The 19,472-nt window shown below is 41.1% G+C and overlaps 1 protein-coding gene across 1 annotated transcript in view; it reads right to left on the reverse strand.

Annotated features, from left to right (window-relative positions):
* Mtrex (Mtr4 exosome RNA helicase) overlaps positions 1-19,472 on the reverse strand; it is a 60,311-nt gene that overhangs the window by 4,556 nt on the left and 36,283 nt on the right. The window contains 7 exon segments of the mRNA NM_001034093.1: positions 4,556-4,718; positions 5,516-5,572; positions 7,354-7,459; positions 11,502-11,665; positions 13,082-13,270; positions 17,157-17,267; positions 17,741-17,869. Of these exon segments, the coding sequence (NP_001029265.1) occupies positions 4,556-4,718; positions 5,516-5,572; positions 7,354-7,459; positions 11,502-11,665; positions 13,082-13,270; positions 17,157-17,267; positions 17,741-17,869 (919 nt within the window).

Here is a 19,472-nt window from a genome sequence, read left to right on the forward strand (position 1 = left end):
GAATGTCTACTGACTTTTCCTTTACAGCAGTGGGGTCCCTTTCAACCTTAGAGCTCAGTCACGAAAGGATCTTAGCCCTCTCATAAACTAGAAGCCTGTCATTGTTACCCCTACTCCAAATCTGGCTGAGAAGTGATAAAATGAACAGAATCAGTGCTGGAGAGCGATCAGGAGTCCATGGCATCTAACAACAGGTGCCTGTGGTGAGACAGCTAAAAACCTGAAGCAAGCACATGGAAGGATCAAGCCAACCAGTTTCTCCCTCAGCTCCAAGTGCTCGTGTTGCAGGGACACTCCACGTTGAGAGATGCTTAGCACAATTCAAATACACAAAAGCCACTTTCAACTTTTTTTTTTTTTTTTTTTGGTTCTTTTTTCGGAGCTGGGGACCGAACCCAGGGCCTTGCGCTTCCTAGGTAAGCGCTCTACCACTGAGCTAAATCCCCAGCCCCAACTTTCAACTTTTAAAATTGGGCCACAGCTACAAAAACTAAACAAAACAATGCCATTCCAGCCAGATGCTACTGTCAATGAAGATATGGCCACTGAGATACCGCGCAGGACTGTAGGTGCCGCAGCTCAGTCCATAGTGCACAGCACTACATAATCCCAGCTACTGGAAGGTGAGGCCAGCCAGGACTGCACAGCGAGACCCTGCTTAAGATGAAAAACATTCTTCCTAGACTGTGCAGGCCCCAAGAAAGTTACCTTTCCACCCTTCCTTCCCAGGCCTTCATTAACCTACAGGACCTTCAGCTGTCTGTGTAAACAGATGTAACAGCTCCGCCTGATGGGCTATTGTTATCTCTAAATAGAACAGGGTGTGAGGTGCTTCACCAAAGTCGTCCTCAGATTCAAAGAACGCTGCGTCCACCGCTACTTCAGAAGGAAAGAAGAAACTCACTTATATAAGCTTCTACACAAACCAAGGGGGTGGGTTAGAAGAGGTAAGTATGCATCGATGACAGTAAATGTTTATGCAAACCGTCCAAAAACTTAAGTTAGGAAATGACTTAGATGGGAATGCTCAGCTTCTGGAGGGTGGAACTGGGTGACGGGCAGCGTAGAACCGAATCTCTCCGTCTTCCGCTATGTAAAGCACCAGAAGCAAGGCACTATCTCCTATTTTTTGAATGACTTCAAATGAGTACCAAGAAACACACACAATCTAACGTTGTTTGTACTATTTCTATAAATACAGGTAGTAAATTTAAATCGGAATCTGCCAGCGTTATCGGGAGCCACAGCATTCTAAGTAAATTCAGACAACATGTAAGAACTAAAGCAAGAAAACACAATCAGGTCAGGGTACTCACACACTCTAAGTCATTTGTGGAAAATTGAGTCAACACTCAGCTTCAGGCAACAAGAGAACCTTGAGGAGAACAAGGCAATGAGGAGAGGCTATATATCCACTGGCTCTGGTTCTTCCCAGAGTCTGGAACAGATCCTTAAGTTCACACACAAGCAGCCACAGCCCCTCCAGCAGAGGCTGCTCCCCGGGTTAGTGGAGATCACTGCTGAGCAGGGAATCATCTAGCATCTTTCCAACCTACTGCAGTTCTAAGGAGTTCATGACCTGCTTCACTCACAGCATTCTGCCTCGCCAGCCAAAAGCCAAAAGCCTCAGACAGCGCCTCATTCCCACACTATCTGATTGGTATTAACTTGTGATATCTTTTCGTCTAGTCCTCCAAGAAATTAAACTTTTGCTAGTCACTGCGTTTTCTTTTTTGAGTAAACATGCTAGATTAAATCCCTTCTATGCATCTCTGCCTGTACACTTTGTAAGCACTGCCTTTTCAAAGCTCAGGGAAAACCTATACTAGGTGAGAACTGATGAATATACCCTTGAACCCTACACAAGTCAGGTTTGGGTCTATTCATGACTATGTAACTCTCCCCGCTCTCTAACCTGGAGTATTTTAATCACCTCTCTCTAAATCCTGTTCTTATTCAGTCATCAAATCCAAGCTCCAGCAACCATTCACTCACTTTCTATGGCTACAGAGCTGCCTGCTATAGCATTTCTCATGGATGAAATCATCTGTCTCTTCTAACATTATGTTTAAGACTCAATGTGTACTGTACCATAAATCAACAACTTTTCCTTCAATAAAAACTTCTAAGACATGGGTATACACAATTGATTTACCTGTTATGAATACTAGGAACTAGATGCTTTCATGTAAGATCATTTCCATATGTACAGCCTTACTGGAGGGACAAACCAGAATCACTTGACTCATAAGGGCAGAAAACAATTTCCTCAGAGTGTTTCTGTCTAAACTACAGCATTCTAATTCACTGAGGCTCATGCCCTTACTAATTACTATCTAGTTCAGTCTAAGGTTAGGACTTCACATATCTTCTAAATAGTCACCAGTATCAACTTATCCAGCTGTTTCCTGAGGGCAGAGACAGTGCCTGCCCTGTACTTGGCATAGGACTTAGCCCTAGGAAAGTCTCAGAATTACTCATCAACTAAGTATCAACCAAGCACCGATTATCAAGCCATCTAGCACTAAATTTGTACCACTGTTTAAACACAAGCAATACAGATAAATAAAACATTATACTATTATCAGCAACATACTTAAGAATTCCTCTCCAACACTGGGTATTCTGTCATAGGAAAAGGTAAAACTACCCTACAAACACCACTGGAAGAACAGGCACTGCTAGTATTTCCTTCAAATCCTAAACGAACAGGAGGAACAGGATCTCCTGATGCCAAATGCTGGGCAGACAGCAACTCCTTCCTTCATCCCACACATAGGTAAGAGTCAGACGCAGCGGGAATAGCCAACGTATAGTCCTAATAGGTCCACCACCTGCGTGGATGCCCTGATACCCTAAGCATTAGCGCACACAGTCATTCAAATTTAGTTTGAGAAAATAATATTCTATGCATTTTTCAAGGAGACAAGGTAACTTATGCTTTTAAAGTTCTTCAAATTGATCTCCATATAACCCTTTTTGTTGCATAAGACGTCTCATCAGATGTGGCTGTGGCACCAGTGTTAACTGGCCAATTAATGTTGGGAGCACCCAGCTATTGCTCAAGGTCAAGCCTGGCGCTTCCTGTCTAAGCAGAGCGTTGAGAATCATCTTAGGAAGAGATATTGCTAAGATACAGCACACCGAAGTCCAGGGTAGGTGGTTCTGCTTGTGATCCTGAAGGGTCACGCTGGTGGACAAGGAGTTGCAACCATACACAGCACACAGGGTAACAAGATGGGATAGATGGCTACTCTGAAGAGAAAAGTCAAACAGAAAAGTACAGAAGAGGTAAAAAAGAGTACTTTCTGCACAAAAAGACACTATCTCATAATAAAAGATGCACACAGCCAAGTTTTTCTATTTACTTACCTTATTTTTACGAGCTAACAGATATGGTTTATCCCAACTTTTGAAAGCAAAGGTTTATGCATGTAACAGAATTCAGACTAGAAAAACACAGACACTACTATTAGATCAAATTTTGAGCTACAGATAGAAATTTCTCAAATTCCAAACTTTTAGCAAAACCTAATACAGAAACAATTCACCATCTCAACAATTCCACAGAGGCAGAGCAGGAATGCTAACGTGCTATGCAGAATTACGACACTAGTGAAAATTGGGTAAAATCACTGTCTCCAGATCAAGACTAACCTTCAACACTGTGAAAGCTTTTCCATTTAACTTAAAGCAAAAATCAAAACTCACACAACCACCAGAAAAACCAATCCACAGAGAAGACTTTCTCAGATTTCCTAAGTGTGTGGTGGGGAGGTGGGCGGGTGATGGGTGCTACACAAACTCGGGGAAGCCAGGGCTGACATCAGTGCCTTTAACTATTCTCCATCTCATTTGTGAGGTGGGGGCCTTTACTGACCCTGGACCTCACCTGGGCCCTGGCATGTGCTGCTGTGCCTGACTTCTTACATGAGTGCGGGTGGGGGATAAACACGTTATCCACTGATAAAAACCTGCTTATCCACAAGGACCACATGCATGAAACCACTTTTCCCAAGCCCCGAACCAATCAACCAACCAACCAACCAACCAACCAAATACCAACAACAAAAAACTACCCACAAAACAAAACAATTCAACTAAATCCTGTCCTTTGTTTTGCCAACTCTCAAGACAGGGTGTCTCACTATGTAGCCCTCATGGCTACAACTCATTCTGTAGACCAGGCTGAACTCACAAGAAATCTATCTTCCTCTGCTACCTGAGTGCTAGAATTAAAGGTGCAAGACACACACACCTGGCTACTGTCTACTTAATTATTACTTTAAAATAAACAAAATGCCTCTCTGCTATGCACTGGCAATGTCACATGTCACTGTGACTTCCTGGAGATGCACACATTGCTTCCTTCTTTCAGACTCAATTGTTGCTACCTGCTGTGAGCTATTAAAGACCTCATTCTTTGAGCAGCATTTTTTTGTGGGCAGAGAGGAAATACAGTATAGTAGGATTGAAGAGATGAAGCTTCAAATCACACTGCTACCATAACTGATTGGTAAAATCTTACTTGGTATAAAAGTGACTACATCCTTACCTTCAAAGACATCTGTCATTTTGCAGATGTGGGCAAATGTGGCCCCAGTTGCCCAGGTGTACACCACATCCATCAGGTGAGGCTTGAATGAGCTTAAGTAAGTTTCTTCATCAATCTCCAGTTTTGCCTCTGCAGAAACCTTTGCAATCCTTTTAGCACATTCCTTTTAAGAATAAAGGACAGAATTAAGATTCTTTACTGAATATCTCCCACAGCACTGTTTCTTTAGGTTTTCAAAGCAAGAGTCTGCAAAATCTCTTTTCCTTTAGCAGAGACACAGATCTTCAGTGTTGTCTCTGAGAGCTGGATATCCTGAGCTTCTAAGCAGGCACAGGACTCATGCTGGCAAGTCATGCCACAGCTGAGCCTTCCCAAGGTGTCAGTCCCATGCTGGGGCATGCCCAGAAGATGCGATCCTATCCTGTGCCAGTCACATATTTACTACAAATCCTACACCTCAGTACTGACCCAAACCTAACAGCAGCATCTAACCAATCTGAACAACATCAGAAAGTCATTAAACTACACGAGACTGTCTTAAAAGAGGAACAAAGGGCTAAAGATGGCACAGCAGTTAGGAGCAGGTTGCTTTCCCCAAGAACCAAGGCTGGGTTCCCAGAATCACATCAGATGGTTCCCGATTACTAACTCCAGCTGCAGGGAATCAATGCCCTCCTGTGGCCTGTGTGGATACTCGCACTCACACCCACACACCGCCATATACATATATATATAATTGGAAAATAATAAAACTAAATATTTAAAATTTCTTCTTAAAAATAAGCTAATAAATACTAGAATAAATAGTTGCACCTACTAATGAAAGTAGACGCTTAGTTGCTGGACTGCGTATCAAGAAGGCTTCTAGGATACAAAGGAAACACGACTGAGAGCAAATGTGGGATGGCGCAGGGCCAGAGCTGACCCGAGTGTGGGAATCCTTCATAACGACGAGCTTACCTGCATTTGTCGGAGTGGTCCAGCTAACTGCTCTGTTAATTTGGGCATCTCACTAGACTATGATAAAGAAAAAGAAAACAAAATATGAAAACTCAAACTTAAGTACTATTTGCTTGCCAAAATGAAGTCAAGTTTTTCTATTCATTCATACCAAATTACAAGATTACAATCATTAGCATTTGGAATTTCTAATCAACTACTGGTTTTCATACACAAACCCACTCTTGCCATAATTATTATCACATTTCAGAAGTATTACATTGCTAATTTTGAAAAGTGTGCTGTCCAGGCAGTACAAATGGAAAAGGGAGGAAAGCACGTACTGTAGCTAGCAGTGAAGCGTCGTCAGCGTTTAATCCTAGTTTATGCATGAGTTTAGCTTCTAGGAAAGTTGGTACAAAGTGAAAATGTACGGTGAATACTTAAATACTGTCCTTAATCTTATATTTCTCAATGTTAATCAAATATATAATTCAAATTTTAATTGGAATTAGTACTTTTTTTTGTTTTTGCTATATAGCTCAGACTAGTCTTGAACTCAGAAATTCACTTGCCTCTGTCTCTTGAGTGTTGGGATTATAAAAGCATATGCACCATGTCTGTCTGACTTTCAATACTTTTAATATCATTTTTCTCAGTAGTAGAATTTGTTAATCTCTAACTTAGATAACAATTTAATCTATCGTTATAACCAGTTGACTTCTGTGTTGGGTTATTTCTGTTAAAGAGAGAAAATATGTGTCAGGATTTAAAAAAAAAAAGACATCACCATAATAAAGTGTGTTCAGGAAGGACTGTGAGGATTTAAAATAACGCCATGTGTGTCCATGCGCATGCCACACATGAACAAACGCTAGAAGATGTCCTGCAAGTGTCATGTAGGCCCTCACATTCAATCCTGCCTTGTTAGCAACAGCATCTCTGTCCAAGGGTTAGCTAGGCTAGCTGTCCTGTAAGGTTCCTGAGTTTGCTGTCCCCCCTTTCGATTCCTATGGCTGCTAGGAACTCAGGCACTTGAACTACTGGTCCGGCTGAAAGGTTACTATTTGAAAGGCAACCACAGACTAGTTGGGTCAGCATCTGCATTAGTCTGTAGGGCTTCGTTTCAATTCAGTGGATGGCTGTGTGAGCACTTTACATAAGACATCACAAACCAGGTTCCCTGTTTATTCCTGTGAAAACCAAAGCCGATCAACAGAACTGGTCATCAGCAAAACTATGCGGAGTGAATGTTAACAAATGCTACTGACAGCATCCCTGATGAGCAAGTCACTGATCGATCACCTATCTATCTTCAGGGCAGCACAAGTAGAAGGCACTGGTCCTGATCTGAGCACAGGTGGTGCTCCCTGAATGTGTGCATTCGCTTCTTCACTTTCATTTGGGCATCAACTGAAATTTCACACTGGGAAGACTTTATTCCTACTCATTAAAGCGAGAACCTGAAGCATCAGGTATTTCTACCCAGCTGTTCAACTTCGTCATTCTCCCACGCACAAGCCATGAGAGCGAGAGTTTCTGCTGCATCTCCAAGGTCTAGATCTATGCATTATAAACACTGGTGCTTAATAAATTTTTGTGGATACTGATTTTCATATTTGAAAGATTTAATATTCAAAATTCCTTTAATGTTACAGAAAAATGGTAGTATTTTAGAAACATTTTAAAATAGAAGTTAGTGTGTCAAGCACATATCATCTATCATATCAAATTTTTTATTATATTCTTTTTGGCTTAATGATGTGGCATATAAATAAGTCTTATTATTAATAAATGTCCACTATGTGATTTAACCAAAACTGATGTATGAGTAAATAAAGCACACCATATTAACTCACATTCTCTTGAAACACAAAACAGCTTAGCAGTGCGGTCGCCTGTTCTGAAGAAAGGTCATTGAAGAGCCCATTAAACATCATCTCTGTTAGAAGGAGCTCGTCAGCACTAAAGAGAGTGAATTTCACAATGTCAACACGTATCTTTAACAGGCGGTTATTAACAAATGGCATAATCTAATCATGAGGAAAGGCCTATGAGCATAACCAAGATTTGTAACAGAAATGGTAACCCTTTCTGTCTGTCAGTATGTAAACAGCAGACACCAGACAGACACTTTACCATATCCAAATGCACATATCCATTCAAGGAGCCATTTTTTTCATGCTTATTTTGTTGGTGCAAAGAACTCTAATTTTTTAATTTCTAATCACTTAGAATGTAATAAGAATTCTGTGTTTAATAACAAAACAGTAGAAAATATTGTATTAGAAATTATAACTAGAATGCACTGTAAGACTCACTCTGTGCTTCAATTGTTTTTCATCTGACGTTGCAAGTCAGTGTGGCCAAGGCAGGCGAGCACTGCTCGCCAACGGTCAGTCACTGAACGGGAAGAGCTCTCGCTCTGGCGGGCAGCATCTGGAGTGGCTGCACTGCGGTCAGAGTACGTTCTGTCTGGAGTACAGTGTGAGCTCCGTAGTCTAGGTGATCATCTGTGTCACCCGACAGTACTCTGAGGCCACGGCCATGCGATGTAACTAAGGATCACCTTCATATCTGGACTTACATTACAGGATAAGATATTTCCTATGGCAACTGCTCAGCAAGGTTTTCAGGGTTTTGTTTTTATCATCTTTTCAACATTTGACTACATATAAAGTATTATGGAAACTTTGATATACAAGTCAAAAAAACATGAAAATCTATTGTTTCAAGTAATACTTTCAGAAAATAAGATGCTTCCAGTTTTACCCCCAAAACTCTAAGTTCCTTCTCTTCAACAATTAATTCAATGAGTAAGAATCTTATATTTCTACTTTGTTCCCTTAAATATTTTTTTGTTTTTAAGTTGGTTAAGAATCTCATAAATTACTCTCTATCTATTAAGGATTTACTAGATCCATTCAGTAATTATTAGAACATTTACTCATAATGAGATAAAATTTTCTGTATATTTAAGAATATTTTATTTGTGAACGAATAAAGATGCAAACTGCTAATCTATCACTATAACTTCAAAGTAAATAAAAAATTAGATCTGGGTCTAATAAAGGTAAACTGGGCCCTAAGCTGAACAAAAGCAGACAACAACAGAAATGAGGCAAGACTACCTCAAGGAAATAGAAATAGTGGGTGAGGAAGAAGAGCAGTAGCCAAGGCCACACCAGTGACCTAAGGACTGCTCTAAAGGAAGTGTAGGAGGTTGGTTGTATATGAACCTGCCAGGCCAACAGGCAGACTGCAGAGACACACAGCAAGATTCAGAAGGCAGTGGAAAACAGAGAGAAGGACCCTACAGCATGTGGGGTCATGGTCATACCAAGCAAAGGGAACGGTATCTGTGGGAGTTGGAAGAGTCAAGAGGGAAGGCAAGAACATTAGAAATTCTGGAATTTATTCTAAATAAACAGGGAATCATTGAAAAACTTTTACCAAATAGAACAATGTGACAAAACCTATACTTTGGAAGGTGTATTAGTATGTCTGTCATCCTTGCACAGGGGCAAGGACATTCCTGTGTTCCTGTGTTCCTTAGTACATGTGCAGCCAAAGTGAGCACGGAAACAACTTGATAGCAGTCCACAAAACACGTAGTGACTCTCAAGACACAATGAACAATTAAAAGAGGGCAGTGCAATTATCTGGGTAGGAAAAAGAAAGCTCATGAGTCAGGGGTAGGCTTTAGAAAGACAGAAGGAAAACAAAGACAGGATTCCAGACTGACTTAGAGCTTTTACAACATTTGAAAAAAAGTAATGTACTTTGATACATTGTTACTTTTATAAATAGAAACATATCAGGATAAAGTTGATACTCGTTGTTCTGAGATGAAATCAGGCTGTATACTTGAGTTCTACGTTTACCATCAACTCTAGGTACTATCTCTTTAAGGGAGCCTTTAGTATATGGACCATCACTTACATCGTGGTGCCTGCTCTACCTCTAGAGTAGGAAAGCTAAAGCACAGCACACGCTGAAGAGGACGAATCAAATCCAACAAGAAGGCTTTACCTGGCCTGCTAACCAACCAAATGCATAGTCTGTGTATTTAAAAGGAAGACTAGACCTAAAATTCTGGGTTTGAGCTTCTCTGGTTGGGGAACTTAGCATCATGCCATCTGTAACAGTGAGCTGTAACAAAGGGCTGTCTTGCTTCGTCTCCATCACTTCGGTAGTTTCTAGTGCTGACACAGATAAAAAGCAACAAGAAGCCTGTCCCAGAAATGCTCCAAACCAAACCATTTCCTAAGTCTGTGATTCTCTGAGGACATTTCAAAAAAAGTTTCAAAACTATCTTCTATGCACTGAGAATGATGGCCACCACTACATGGACAAAACCAGATACACTGTCAGGAAGAATACTGCAGCTCATGGGCCACCAGCCTATGCCTTTCAAATGGGGGACAGCGTCAGGCTAGCTTCTGAAGCAGGAAACACTTGTCATGACGGGAAAACAATGGATGGATTTTAAAGATGGACTGAAAAAGAAAAAAACTGTTTTCCTTTCTGTATCATCTTCCACAATTGCATTGCCATACACAGTCTGCCCCTGTATATGTGACAACTTCAATGTTAACAATACACATTTTAAAAATCAGTTTCCTAGTCTTGAGTAATCATTTCAAGTGCCCAATCATCACCCATGGCTAATGACAACACAAGACAGTGAAGGCCCAGAGCACTTTAACCACAGAAGGGAGTTCTATGGGACAGCTGCTACTTTCCTATCAGGAGATGGAATTTTGTTTTCTACTTGACTTTAGGAGCATTTGTAACTAGATGTAACCAAAAGATTGATTCTACTGCAGTAGAATCTGAGCTAAATTAAAAAACACCATCAGAAAACAACTTCCACCTCATGCTAGAGTCCTAAGCCTCCATGTGAGTAGGGTCATCACTCTGAGTTGGTCATGCCATGGAGATGACCAAACTGACCCACCTGGAGAGGGAGAAAGGGAAAGAGAAGGGGAGAATAGGGAGGGAGAAAGACCTATCTATTCAAATACTACTCACTTTATCAAGTCTGCTAGGGTTTTACTTAATGACTATCTCATTGCAACTAGGGCCCATGAGTGGGTTGAGGTGGGGTGTATGTGTATCCTGAGCCAGAACCATGTGACCAAACCATTCCTGAACTGCTAACTCAGAAAACAAAACAAAACAAAACAAAACAAACAAACAAACAAACCCAGCTGTCCTCTAGTACCCATGCGGTGTCAGTCCTAGGTAATCCCAAGGAAACCAACTCCCTGGAGTGTTCAAGAGCTTTAAACCTCCACACATACATTAGTCATGTCTGATTACTCACAGCACTAAGACAATATAGATGCTACTTGACCAACTGTACTATACATACTGTGCAGGGAGTAGAGATGAAGAAAAAGGACTGTATGTATGCTGTACTGTGCATTTACTGTTTTCAACATAATTTCCTTTCTACAAATGAGTTCCATCTGTGGAGACAAAATAGAGCTGACTCTGTTTCCAAAGTTAAGCTGCAGCCTTAATATGCCATTGTGGTGTCTTATGTCTTACTCTTACCCCAAACTTGAATGAAATGTGCTCAGTCTCTTGTGTTCCTCCTTATATATATGAATTATGGTCATTAGAGTTAAGTGTCAAGGCAGAACATTTTCAAAGGATTAAAAAAAACAGGGTGAGGGGGTTGGGAATTTAGCTCAGTGGTAGAGCGCTTGCCTAGCAAGCACAAGGCCCTGGGTTCGGTCCCCAGCTCCGAAAAAAAAGAAAAAAAAAAAAAAAACAAACAAACAAACAAAAAAACAACAACAACAACAAAAAAACCAGGGTGATATATAAACTAAGATGTAATAAATACAAATTATATAGGAAGAATCTCAACACACAAGAAAATGTGTTTGATAGAAAACATAGCAATAGGGTACCTTCACAGCAGCTGTTTTCTAGCAAGTGCTGTCCGTGTAAACTACAGAACGTAATTTCAAAGTCTCTGCAGAGGCCATTTTACCTGCTTATCTCACAAGCCACCCGTCCTTTCATCTCTATGACATCAGAAGATGTAGCAAAACCCAGCCTTCTTAGAACACGCTTACGACATTTGAGTTCATCCATTTGCAGAACAGTTCTTGCTTTCTTCAGTTCTCTCTTTGCAGACTTAATATCTATTGCAATCTAGGGCATGTAAAGCAGACAGTTAACAACTGAACAGTGTCATGTGGTTTGGATAAACAACAGCGTCCCACATAAAAGCAGTTTATTTAGTAAGGTCGCCTTAGTCATATCCTTCATTGACACTTGAAGACAGCTGAGTGTGTGGATGCTGCAGGAGCTTAGATGCAATTCCAGGAGAGGAAGGATGTGCCTGAAAAGTTCTCAAACATGAGTCGAAACGTTAGATATGTAGAAACGCAAAATGCCCTCGTTAAAGACGATCTATTATTTAATATGCAGAAATGAATAACTAAAATAAAGTGTACCTCTAGGTTTAATTGAATGAGTTTTTAAATCAGATAATCAGTAAATATTACATATTTTCCAACTGGTTCTGTAAGAATAAGAAAGCAATCATTTTCTGAAATGGATTATTTAAATTCAGGAAAAAAACCCAAAGAAAAGTTTAGGAATTAAAAAGAATTATTTGAAATATTAAGGTACAACGAAGGAGAAACAATAAAGGTGTTGAACAGTTCTGTCTATTCAGGTTACTGGTGAGCCCGACTTCAAGAGTTCCATCACTCTCCCTGCTCTTCAGCAAGGGTGGGGAGGCTCAGTAGCAGAGCCCCTGCTTAGTGTGCACAAGCAAGGCCTCCAATCCAATCCCCAGCACAGGATAGTCATTTAATAATTGTTACCAAGGGTAACAATATCAAACCTGCATTTTACTACTGACAAAACTGAGACGGGATACTACATACCAGCTCCTGAGTCATAATGTTGACTTCTATGCTAGACTGCAGTATGTGAACTGGCAAGACTATCAGGCCTTCAGAAAAAGAATGTCCTAGGATTTCTTTGACTGAAATGCTTACATAATAGAGCCAATAACTGTGGCAAACACTGCAAGAGGCATAAAGCATAAGTTAGAACAAAGCCCAGGTAAGATGGTTTTCTAGCATAATGGTGAAACCACACTGCACACTGACTGAAATAAACCTGCTACTAATCCCAGTGCCTCTCCTTCCTGGGGCTCCACACTTGAGCTACCCTGAATCTCTGTTGTGCTCTGCTGCCCTAAGTTTCCTGGAAAATCCTGACTTACTGGCAATGGCTGTCAGGCTCCAGCACTTATAATTTATCTAAAAGACAGCTAGACATTTGCACTTCAGAAAATAAAAACAGGATAAGAAAATAACATATTTAATGAAATACATAGAACCCTACTATAAAAATTATTTCCGGGAGCTGGGAAGTTGGCTGGGTGATAAGGACTCATTGCTCTTGCACACATGCACCATGACTCCAATTCTAGGGGAGCCACACCCTCTTCAAGCCTGCTCCAGCACCAGGCATGAATGTGATACACACACATACAGGTAAAACACACATGGAAGAAAGAAAAAGCTTTGAAATAATCTGTTTCTACCATACCTGTGCCTTTTTTTCACAAAGGGTATACACAGTTTCCAGATTAGGATCATTGTGAAGTGGGTGCGAGTACATTCGATGCTCAAAAGCCTCTACTTTCTGAATGACTTTTTTCAGTCCTTGATCTTGAATGCCCATATCATCGATAGGATCTAACAACGGAACACCATCGGGAAACCGCTTTTGAACTTCCTGAAATAAAATACACAAAATTCATTAATAAGGTCATATTAAACCACTTTCCCTTTGTGTTCATTTTCACTATGTCTAAGGCCACAAAAAGGACTCTACGTATATTTTTCCCACAGCTGGCGAGCAATTTTCCATGGCATTTGTTTTCGAAAATTCCGCTTTGGGGAACATGGGACAGGATAAGCCAGGGCCTTTCTCTGCTGCACAGTTTATGGTTTGACATCTTCCTGCCTCAACCCCCTGAGTTATAAACACCACCCGACTGGAACATTCCTGTTCAGTTGCTATGTACAACTTAATGCCAGCTGAATATATTACAATTCTCTAATATATCTAGCATTTCATAGCATGACCCATTAGTTTTGGGTTTGGCATGACTTACCAATACTACTACTGAATGTTTAACTTGGTGTAACACCTTGCCACCTTATGTAACTATCTTATGTATTTCATATCATTTATGTGGAAAATTCAATTTTTACATGATTTTGGGCATTTCTAGCCAGGGTACTACTGAGTCAGAAATTAAACTTTAAAAAAGACTCCTTTTGCTAACTTTTGTTACATGATTACATAAGATCCTGAGTTCAAAGAAGGTGTGGCCCATGGTTTCTCTATCCACCAATAGGAGAAGCCAGTGTTGGGAACTCTAAAAGTCAACTAGAGTCTGAATAGTAGGGCTGACCCAGCATGGACTGGCCGTGGGTAGGGCTGACCCAGCATGGACTAGCCGTGGGTAGGGCTGACCCAGCATGGACTAGCCGTGGGTAGGGCTGACCCAGCATGGACTGGCCGTGGGTAGGGCTGACCCAGCATGGACTGGCTGTGGGTAGGGCTGACCCAGCATGGACTGGCCGTGGGTAGGGCTGACCCAGCATGGACTGGCCGTGGGGTAAACAGAGCTGTGCGGATTAACTGAGTGAGGTGCTGTGCACTTGTCGTCCTAGCTCCTTGGGATGCCCATGCATAGTGATTACTTGAGCTTAAGAGTCTGAGACCAACTTGGACAACACAATGAGGTCTTATCTCAGAAAAAGAAGCAAAGAGTTAGTAACCGTTCTTCACCATCTCAGAGACAGCTGCATCTTCTGCCACAGCGTCATCCATGAGACAGGGCAGTGAAGGTCATTCTGAGAGCTTTCATCTCTGCTGCACCCTGTACTGACCTCAACAACATGGTCTACATGTTCCAGTATAGGTCCTGCCTATCCTCCAGGCACAGTTAAGGCCTGAGAATGAGAACCTGTCATCTACTGAAGCCTATGCCCATCTTCCCAACACTCTGAGAACAGCAAACTGGGAGACGCTGGTGTCTTCACTGTTATAGTGTAGACCAGGACCCATTTCAAGTGTGGGGCAAAAAGAGCTGTCATCATCTCTGCCCCCTCTGCTGAGGCCCCACATTTGAGATGGGCATAAACCAGTACAAGTATGGTAACTCAGTTATCAGCAACACCTTCTGCACCACCAACTGCTTAGACCCCCATGACCAAGGTCAACCATGACAACTTGGGTATCATGGAAGGACCCCATGACACGATTCACGCCATCACTGCCACTCAGAAGACTGTGGATGGCCCCTCTGGAAAGCTGTGGGGCTACCCAGCTTTTAGTATCACTGCACCCACTGCTGCTGCCAAAGCTAGGGAAGGGCCATTCCAAACTGAGTGGGAAGCTCACGGGATGGCCTTTGGTGTTCCTGCCTGCAACATGTCCACTGTGGATCTGACAAGCCACCAGGAGAAAGCTGCCAAGTGCGATGACATCAAGAAGGTGGTAGAGCAAGCACTGAAGGTCCACTAAAGGGCATTCTGGGCTGTGATGAGAAGCAAGTTGTTTTCTGCAATTTAAATAGTGATGCCCACTCTTGCGTCCTTGATGATGGGCTGGCACTGCTCTCAATGACAACTCTGTAAAGCTCACTTCCTTATGTGACAACACATGGCTACAGCAATAGTGGTGAACCACAAGGAGTTAAAGAGCCTTGGATTACCCATCCCAGCAAGGACAGAGAGGAAGAAAGCCCTTTTAGCTGCTGAGGAGTCCTGAGGAGTCCCTCACCCTACTCAGCCCCCAACTGAGCATCTCTCCTCAGGGCCCACAGAAAAAGGGGAGGGGCTTAGGAAGCCCTACTCTCTTAAATATGGTTAATAACTCAATGTCATCCCTCCACTTCCCCCAACCCGACTACAGAATAAAAACCAAAACTGCAAAGGGTTTAAATTACCAGCAACTTACCAGATGTTTGCTCTATTCAAAGAGGGAAATATGTCAGAGCAAAGTCATATAATTTTATTCATGAGCTTAACCAATCCTTTTTTTTTTAAAGATTTATTTATTTTTATTTATATTAGTACACTGTAGGCTGTCTTCAGACACACCAGAAGAGGGCATCACATCCCATTACAGATGGTTGTGAGCCACCATGTGGTTGCTGGGAATTGAACCCAGGTCCTCTGGAAGAGCAGTCAGGGCTCTTAACCATTGAGCCATCTCTCCAGCCCGCCAATCCTTCTTTTTAAGAAAATGGATTATATAGGTCTAAGTATAAAGACAAAGAAATACTATTCCCCACCTTCCCAACAGACCCCAAAGGTTCCTCTGTGTAGCCCTGTCTCTGGTTGTCCTTGAACTCAAACTGAGAGATCTACCTTCTTAGCGCTGGGTATACCACCACTGCCAGGCTAAAATTTTAGTTCTGAAGTTTTCAAATGTACAGTGAGAAGCAAAAGAGGACTCTTTGGTCCTCAAGTGAAGAGGTTCTTCTAGCCAGCTCATCTGCAACTCTTCCTGTCTTTTGAACAGGTGACTGATGAGATCAAGGGGAAACCAGTCTGTCTGATGCGTTCAGACAAACCGAGACAATGTGAAGCTCCTGCTGAAGTTAACATCTGACTGAACACGGGCTACAGTAGGATGTTTCCGTACTCAAGTAAAGCCAGGTAGCTAGCAATTTACCTCAATAAAAAATTCATTCCAATTTAAAGTCTAAACAGAAAAACAATCGTGACATTTTCCTGAAGAACAAAGTTAATCGCTTTCCCCAGACAACGGCAGCACTTGTGCTAACTGAAAAATAATCAAGTACATATCTGCTCATAGCTATGGCACTGTTTTGAATTATTAGAAAAAAATTATTGGAGCAGTGTATTTAATTTCCCTTCCAATTTATTTGCTAATGGACTGTTAGTGTACACTGTTATTAGTGTATTAGGAGTACTTTTTTTTAGAACAGTACTTAGCATCTCCATAAACATTTTAAAAAAATTCTCAAGAGAAGCACTAATTTTAGGAAGCCTATGGACCACAACTTGAAAGTTTGTACCCCACAATCTAGAGAGATGGTTTGTCATTTAAGAGCATTTATTGTTGAGGATCCAGGTTCAATTCCTAGTGCCACATGATGACTCACAGCCATCCAGCTCTCCAGGTTCCAGGATATACAACCCTCTCCTCTGACACCGGCTGCAGGATGTGTGCATACATATAGGGAAAATACTCAGAAAAAAAAAGAAATCTTTTCAAAGAGCCCAACTCTAAAATGAAAGCAATCTACTTACCACTATTTTCTCATATTCTAGGGAATATTCTCTCTATAGTATTGTACAGTAAGTGCTATTCAACTATTTTAACCAACTTTTTCATGATTATGAATCAGAAAATCCTATTTATCATAGCACAGTGAAGGTTAACAGTGCAGTTTTATGAGTCTCCCTTCAGTAATACACACTGTTGCTGTACTCAGAACAGATCTACGAGTTCTGCTCTGATTCACTATTATGTGTTTGTAGTTTTTTCTGAAATACATGTAAAAGCATTTCAATCATCTCTGGATAAATCCTATTTGTATAAAATTTCTATCTAGGTTCTAAGTGGACATTTATACCTGTATGGATTTTAGGACACTCTGTCTGTTGTCCACGGGGCGGAGGTCTTTTGGAATGTAGAGTCTAACAGTGCTGATGGCAGACAGGAGATGCACCAAAACTGGAACAACCTACAAAATACAACAGGAGGATTAAATCCCACATGTCCAAACTTGCATCCACGGAAGAAAGCAGCACTTTCAGTATGTCACAGGTATAAATAATCCTTGTAGACCAACTACTTCCCACAAAGCCTAGCAAATCTAAAGAGTCACACAAAAGGTTAAGGAGTCAGGGAAGGAGCAGGCAAGCTCCAGACAGAGTGGAATGAGATGAAGAAAAAAGCACGTGAAGAGAAGGCAGTACAGCCAAGAAGACTGAAATCTGTGTGAAATTATTCAGTTCTCTTTGTTGTTATTTCCCTGGTTCTAATTTGATAAAGAAAAACTGAGCAGCTCTCACAAACCCCTGCAGAGACTTGAGGTGATTTCAACGTTAAGACACCTGGAACCCTCTAGTTCAGAAAGCGTGCTTTATGTTTAGTCCAGCATGGTCACAGCACAGTGACGGAGACTAAGATGTGAAGATGAAAAGGCAGACGAACCTGCATCTCCCCCTTCTCATCCGGCTTTGCTGGCTTTGCTGCCTCTGTGGCGGAGTTTTTCAGGCTTTCCTTGCTACAGCGCAGGAGCACTTCCACCACATACAAGGGATCCAGTTCGCCAGAATTGGGCTAGAGAGGCAGGATGGAGCGAAGTGCATTAACTCTGGGTGTACACAGGGCTTATTTTCTCAGAACATACATGACTGCAAGGCAGCCCAGTAAATGTTTACTTCATAAAATGTTGTCTCTATATCCTTCAGAGTGGTCTAGCCAATGGTAAAGTACGGCTACTTATTAATTCTAACATAATATCATGACCATGATCACCAGTGACATCAAATATCAAGTTTCTACTGAGCAGTGTGTAATAAAATTATGCCAAAATTAAAAAAATCACAAAATCAGTTGTATCAAAAACTAAATCTATTTCTCTCCCTAAGAAGCAACACGCAAGACACTCCCTACTGCTTACATGATTCCATGGGACATCACACCACGTGACGGTGCATCTAGTCCTTTTACGTCCTCGAAGATAAGATCACCTAACATCCTCAGATGCAACCACATCTGACTGTCTGCTTTTAGGCTGCTTTGAGACAAGGTCTTGCTCTATAGTTTCAGCTGGCCTTGAACTATTTATTCACCCAATGACGGGCTTTTTCATTAAAATTCTTTTTCATACACTATATTTTGACCATTTTCTTTCCCCTCTAACTCTACCAGATTCTCTACTCCTACCCACCTCCCTAATTCTAACTTCATGTTCATTCTCCCTCCCCAATAAAAAAATCAAAACGAACACTCAGACCGCAGCACTAAGCCACTGCGTAAGGTTTAATCACATCTTCTGGGACTGATGTATTTAGTTTTCAGTAAAGAATTTCTTCTCACTTCTAATAAAATAAGGGTTTTTTTTAATATAAACTAAATAAAAGGAAAGCTCGTCGGAAGGTATACGACATGATTGCTGGGCTCTATCCAGAGCATTTCTAAAAAGATGACATAACAATTACAATAATAAAATATCTATAATCTACTTCTGCAAATAACTACCAATACCTTAACAAAAGTAACACATATTTTGAAATACAAATCAGAAGCACAATCACTAGATCAATGTCTCCAAACAAGGCAAACTTCATCTCCAGTATTTTCAGTCAAGAAGGAAAATTAGCTTTTCCTCATCATTGATATTCAAAAAAGTTTCAAAGTTAAAACCAACTATCATTTTCTCCTGAGACTGTCATATTTTCAAAATGGAAAACAAACAACATGTTTAAGTAGAATGTAGTCTACGATCTGGAGAATGGGTTAATTGAAAGTGTGAGAGTACACAGTATACCCAGACAAAAGAATCTGCTGAAACTGTGAGTGGGACGGGAACATGGCCCATGGGGTAAGTGTCTGATGAGCAAGTCTGAAGACCTGAGTTCTACCTTGACAACCCCAAGTGGAAGAACCAACTCCCAAAAGCTGTCCACTGCGTATGTACAGTGGCAAGTGTGTGTGAGCATGCACATACTATATGCATAGTAATGCAAAGTGTGTGCACTCATACACACTATTATGCAAATGGTGTAAAAGGCACAAAATCAATGTATATATTGAGGTAATATTTCAAAAGTAATAAAATGTATTTCACAGTCTTAGTCATCAGAAGAACACATACAGATTGGTCGAAAACAGATTCTTGATCAATTGAAATAGAAAATTACTGTGTTCTACTCAAGTC

This window comes from Rattus norvegicus, chromosome 2, assembly GCF_021556685.1.
Source record: "Rattus norvegicus strain SHRSP/BbbUtx chromosome 2, alternate assembly SHRSP_T2T, whole genome shotgun sequence".
NCBI lineage: Eukaryota > Metazoa > Chordata > Mammalia > Rodentia > Muridae > Rattus > Rattus norvegicus.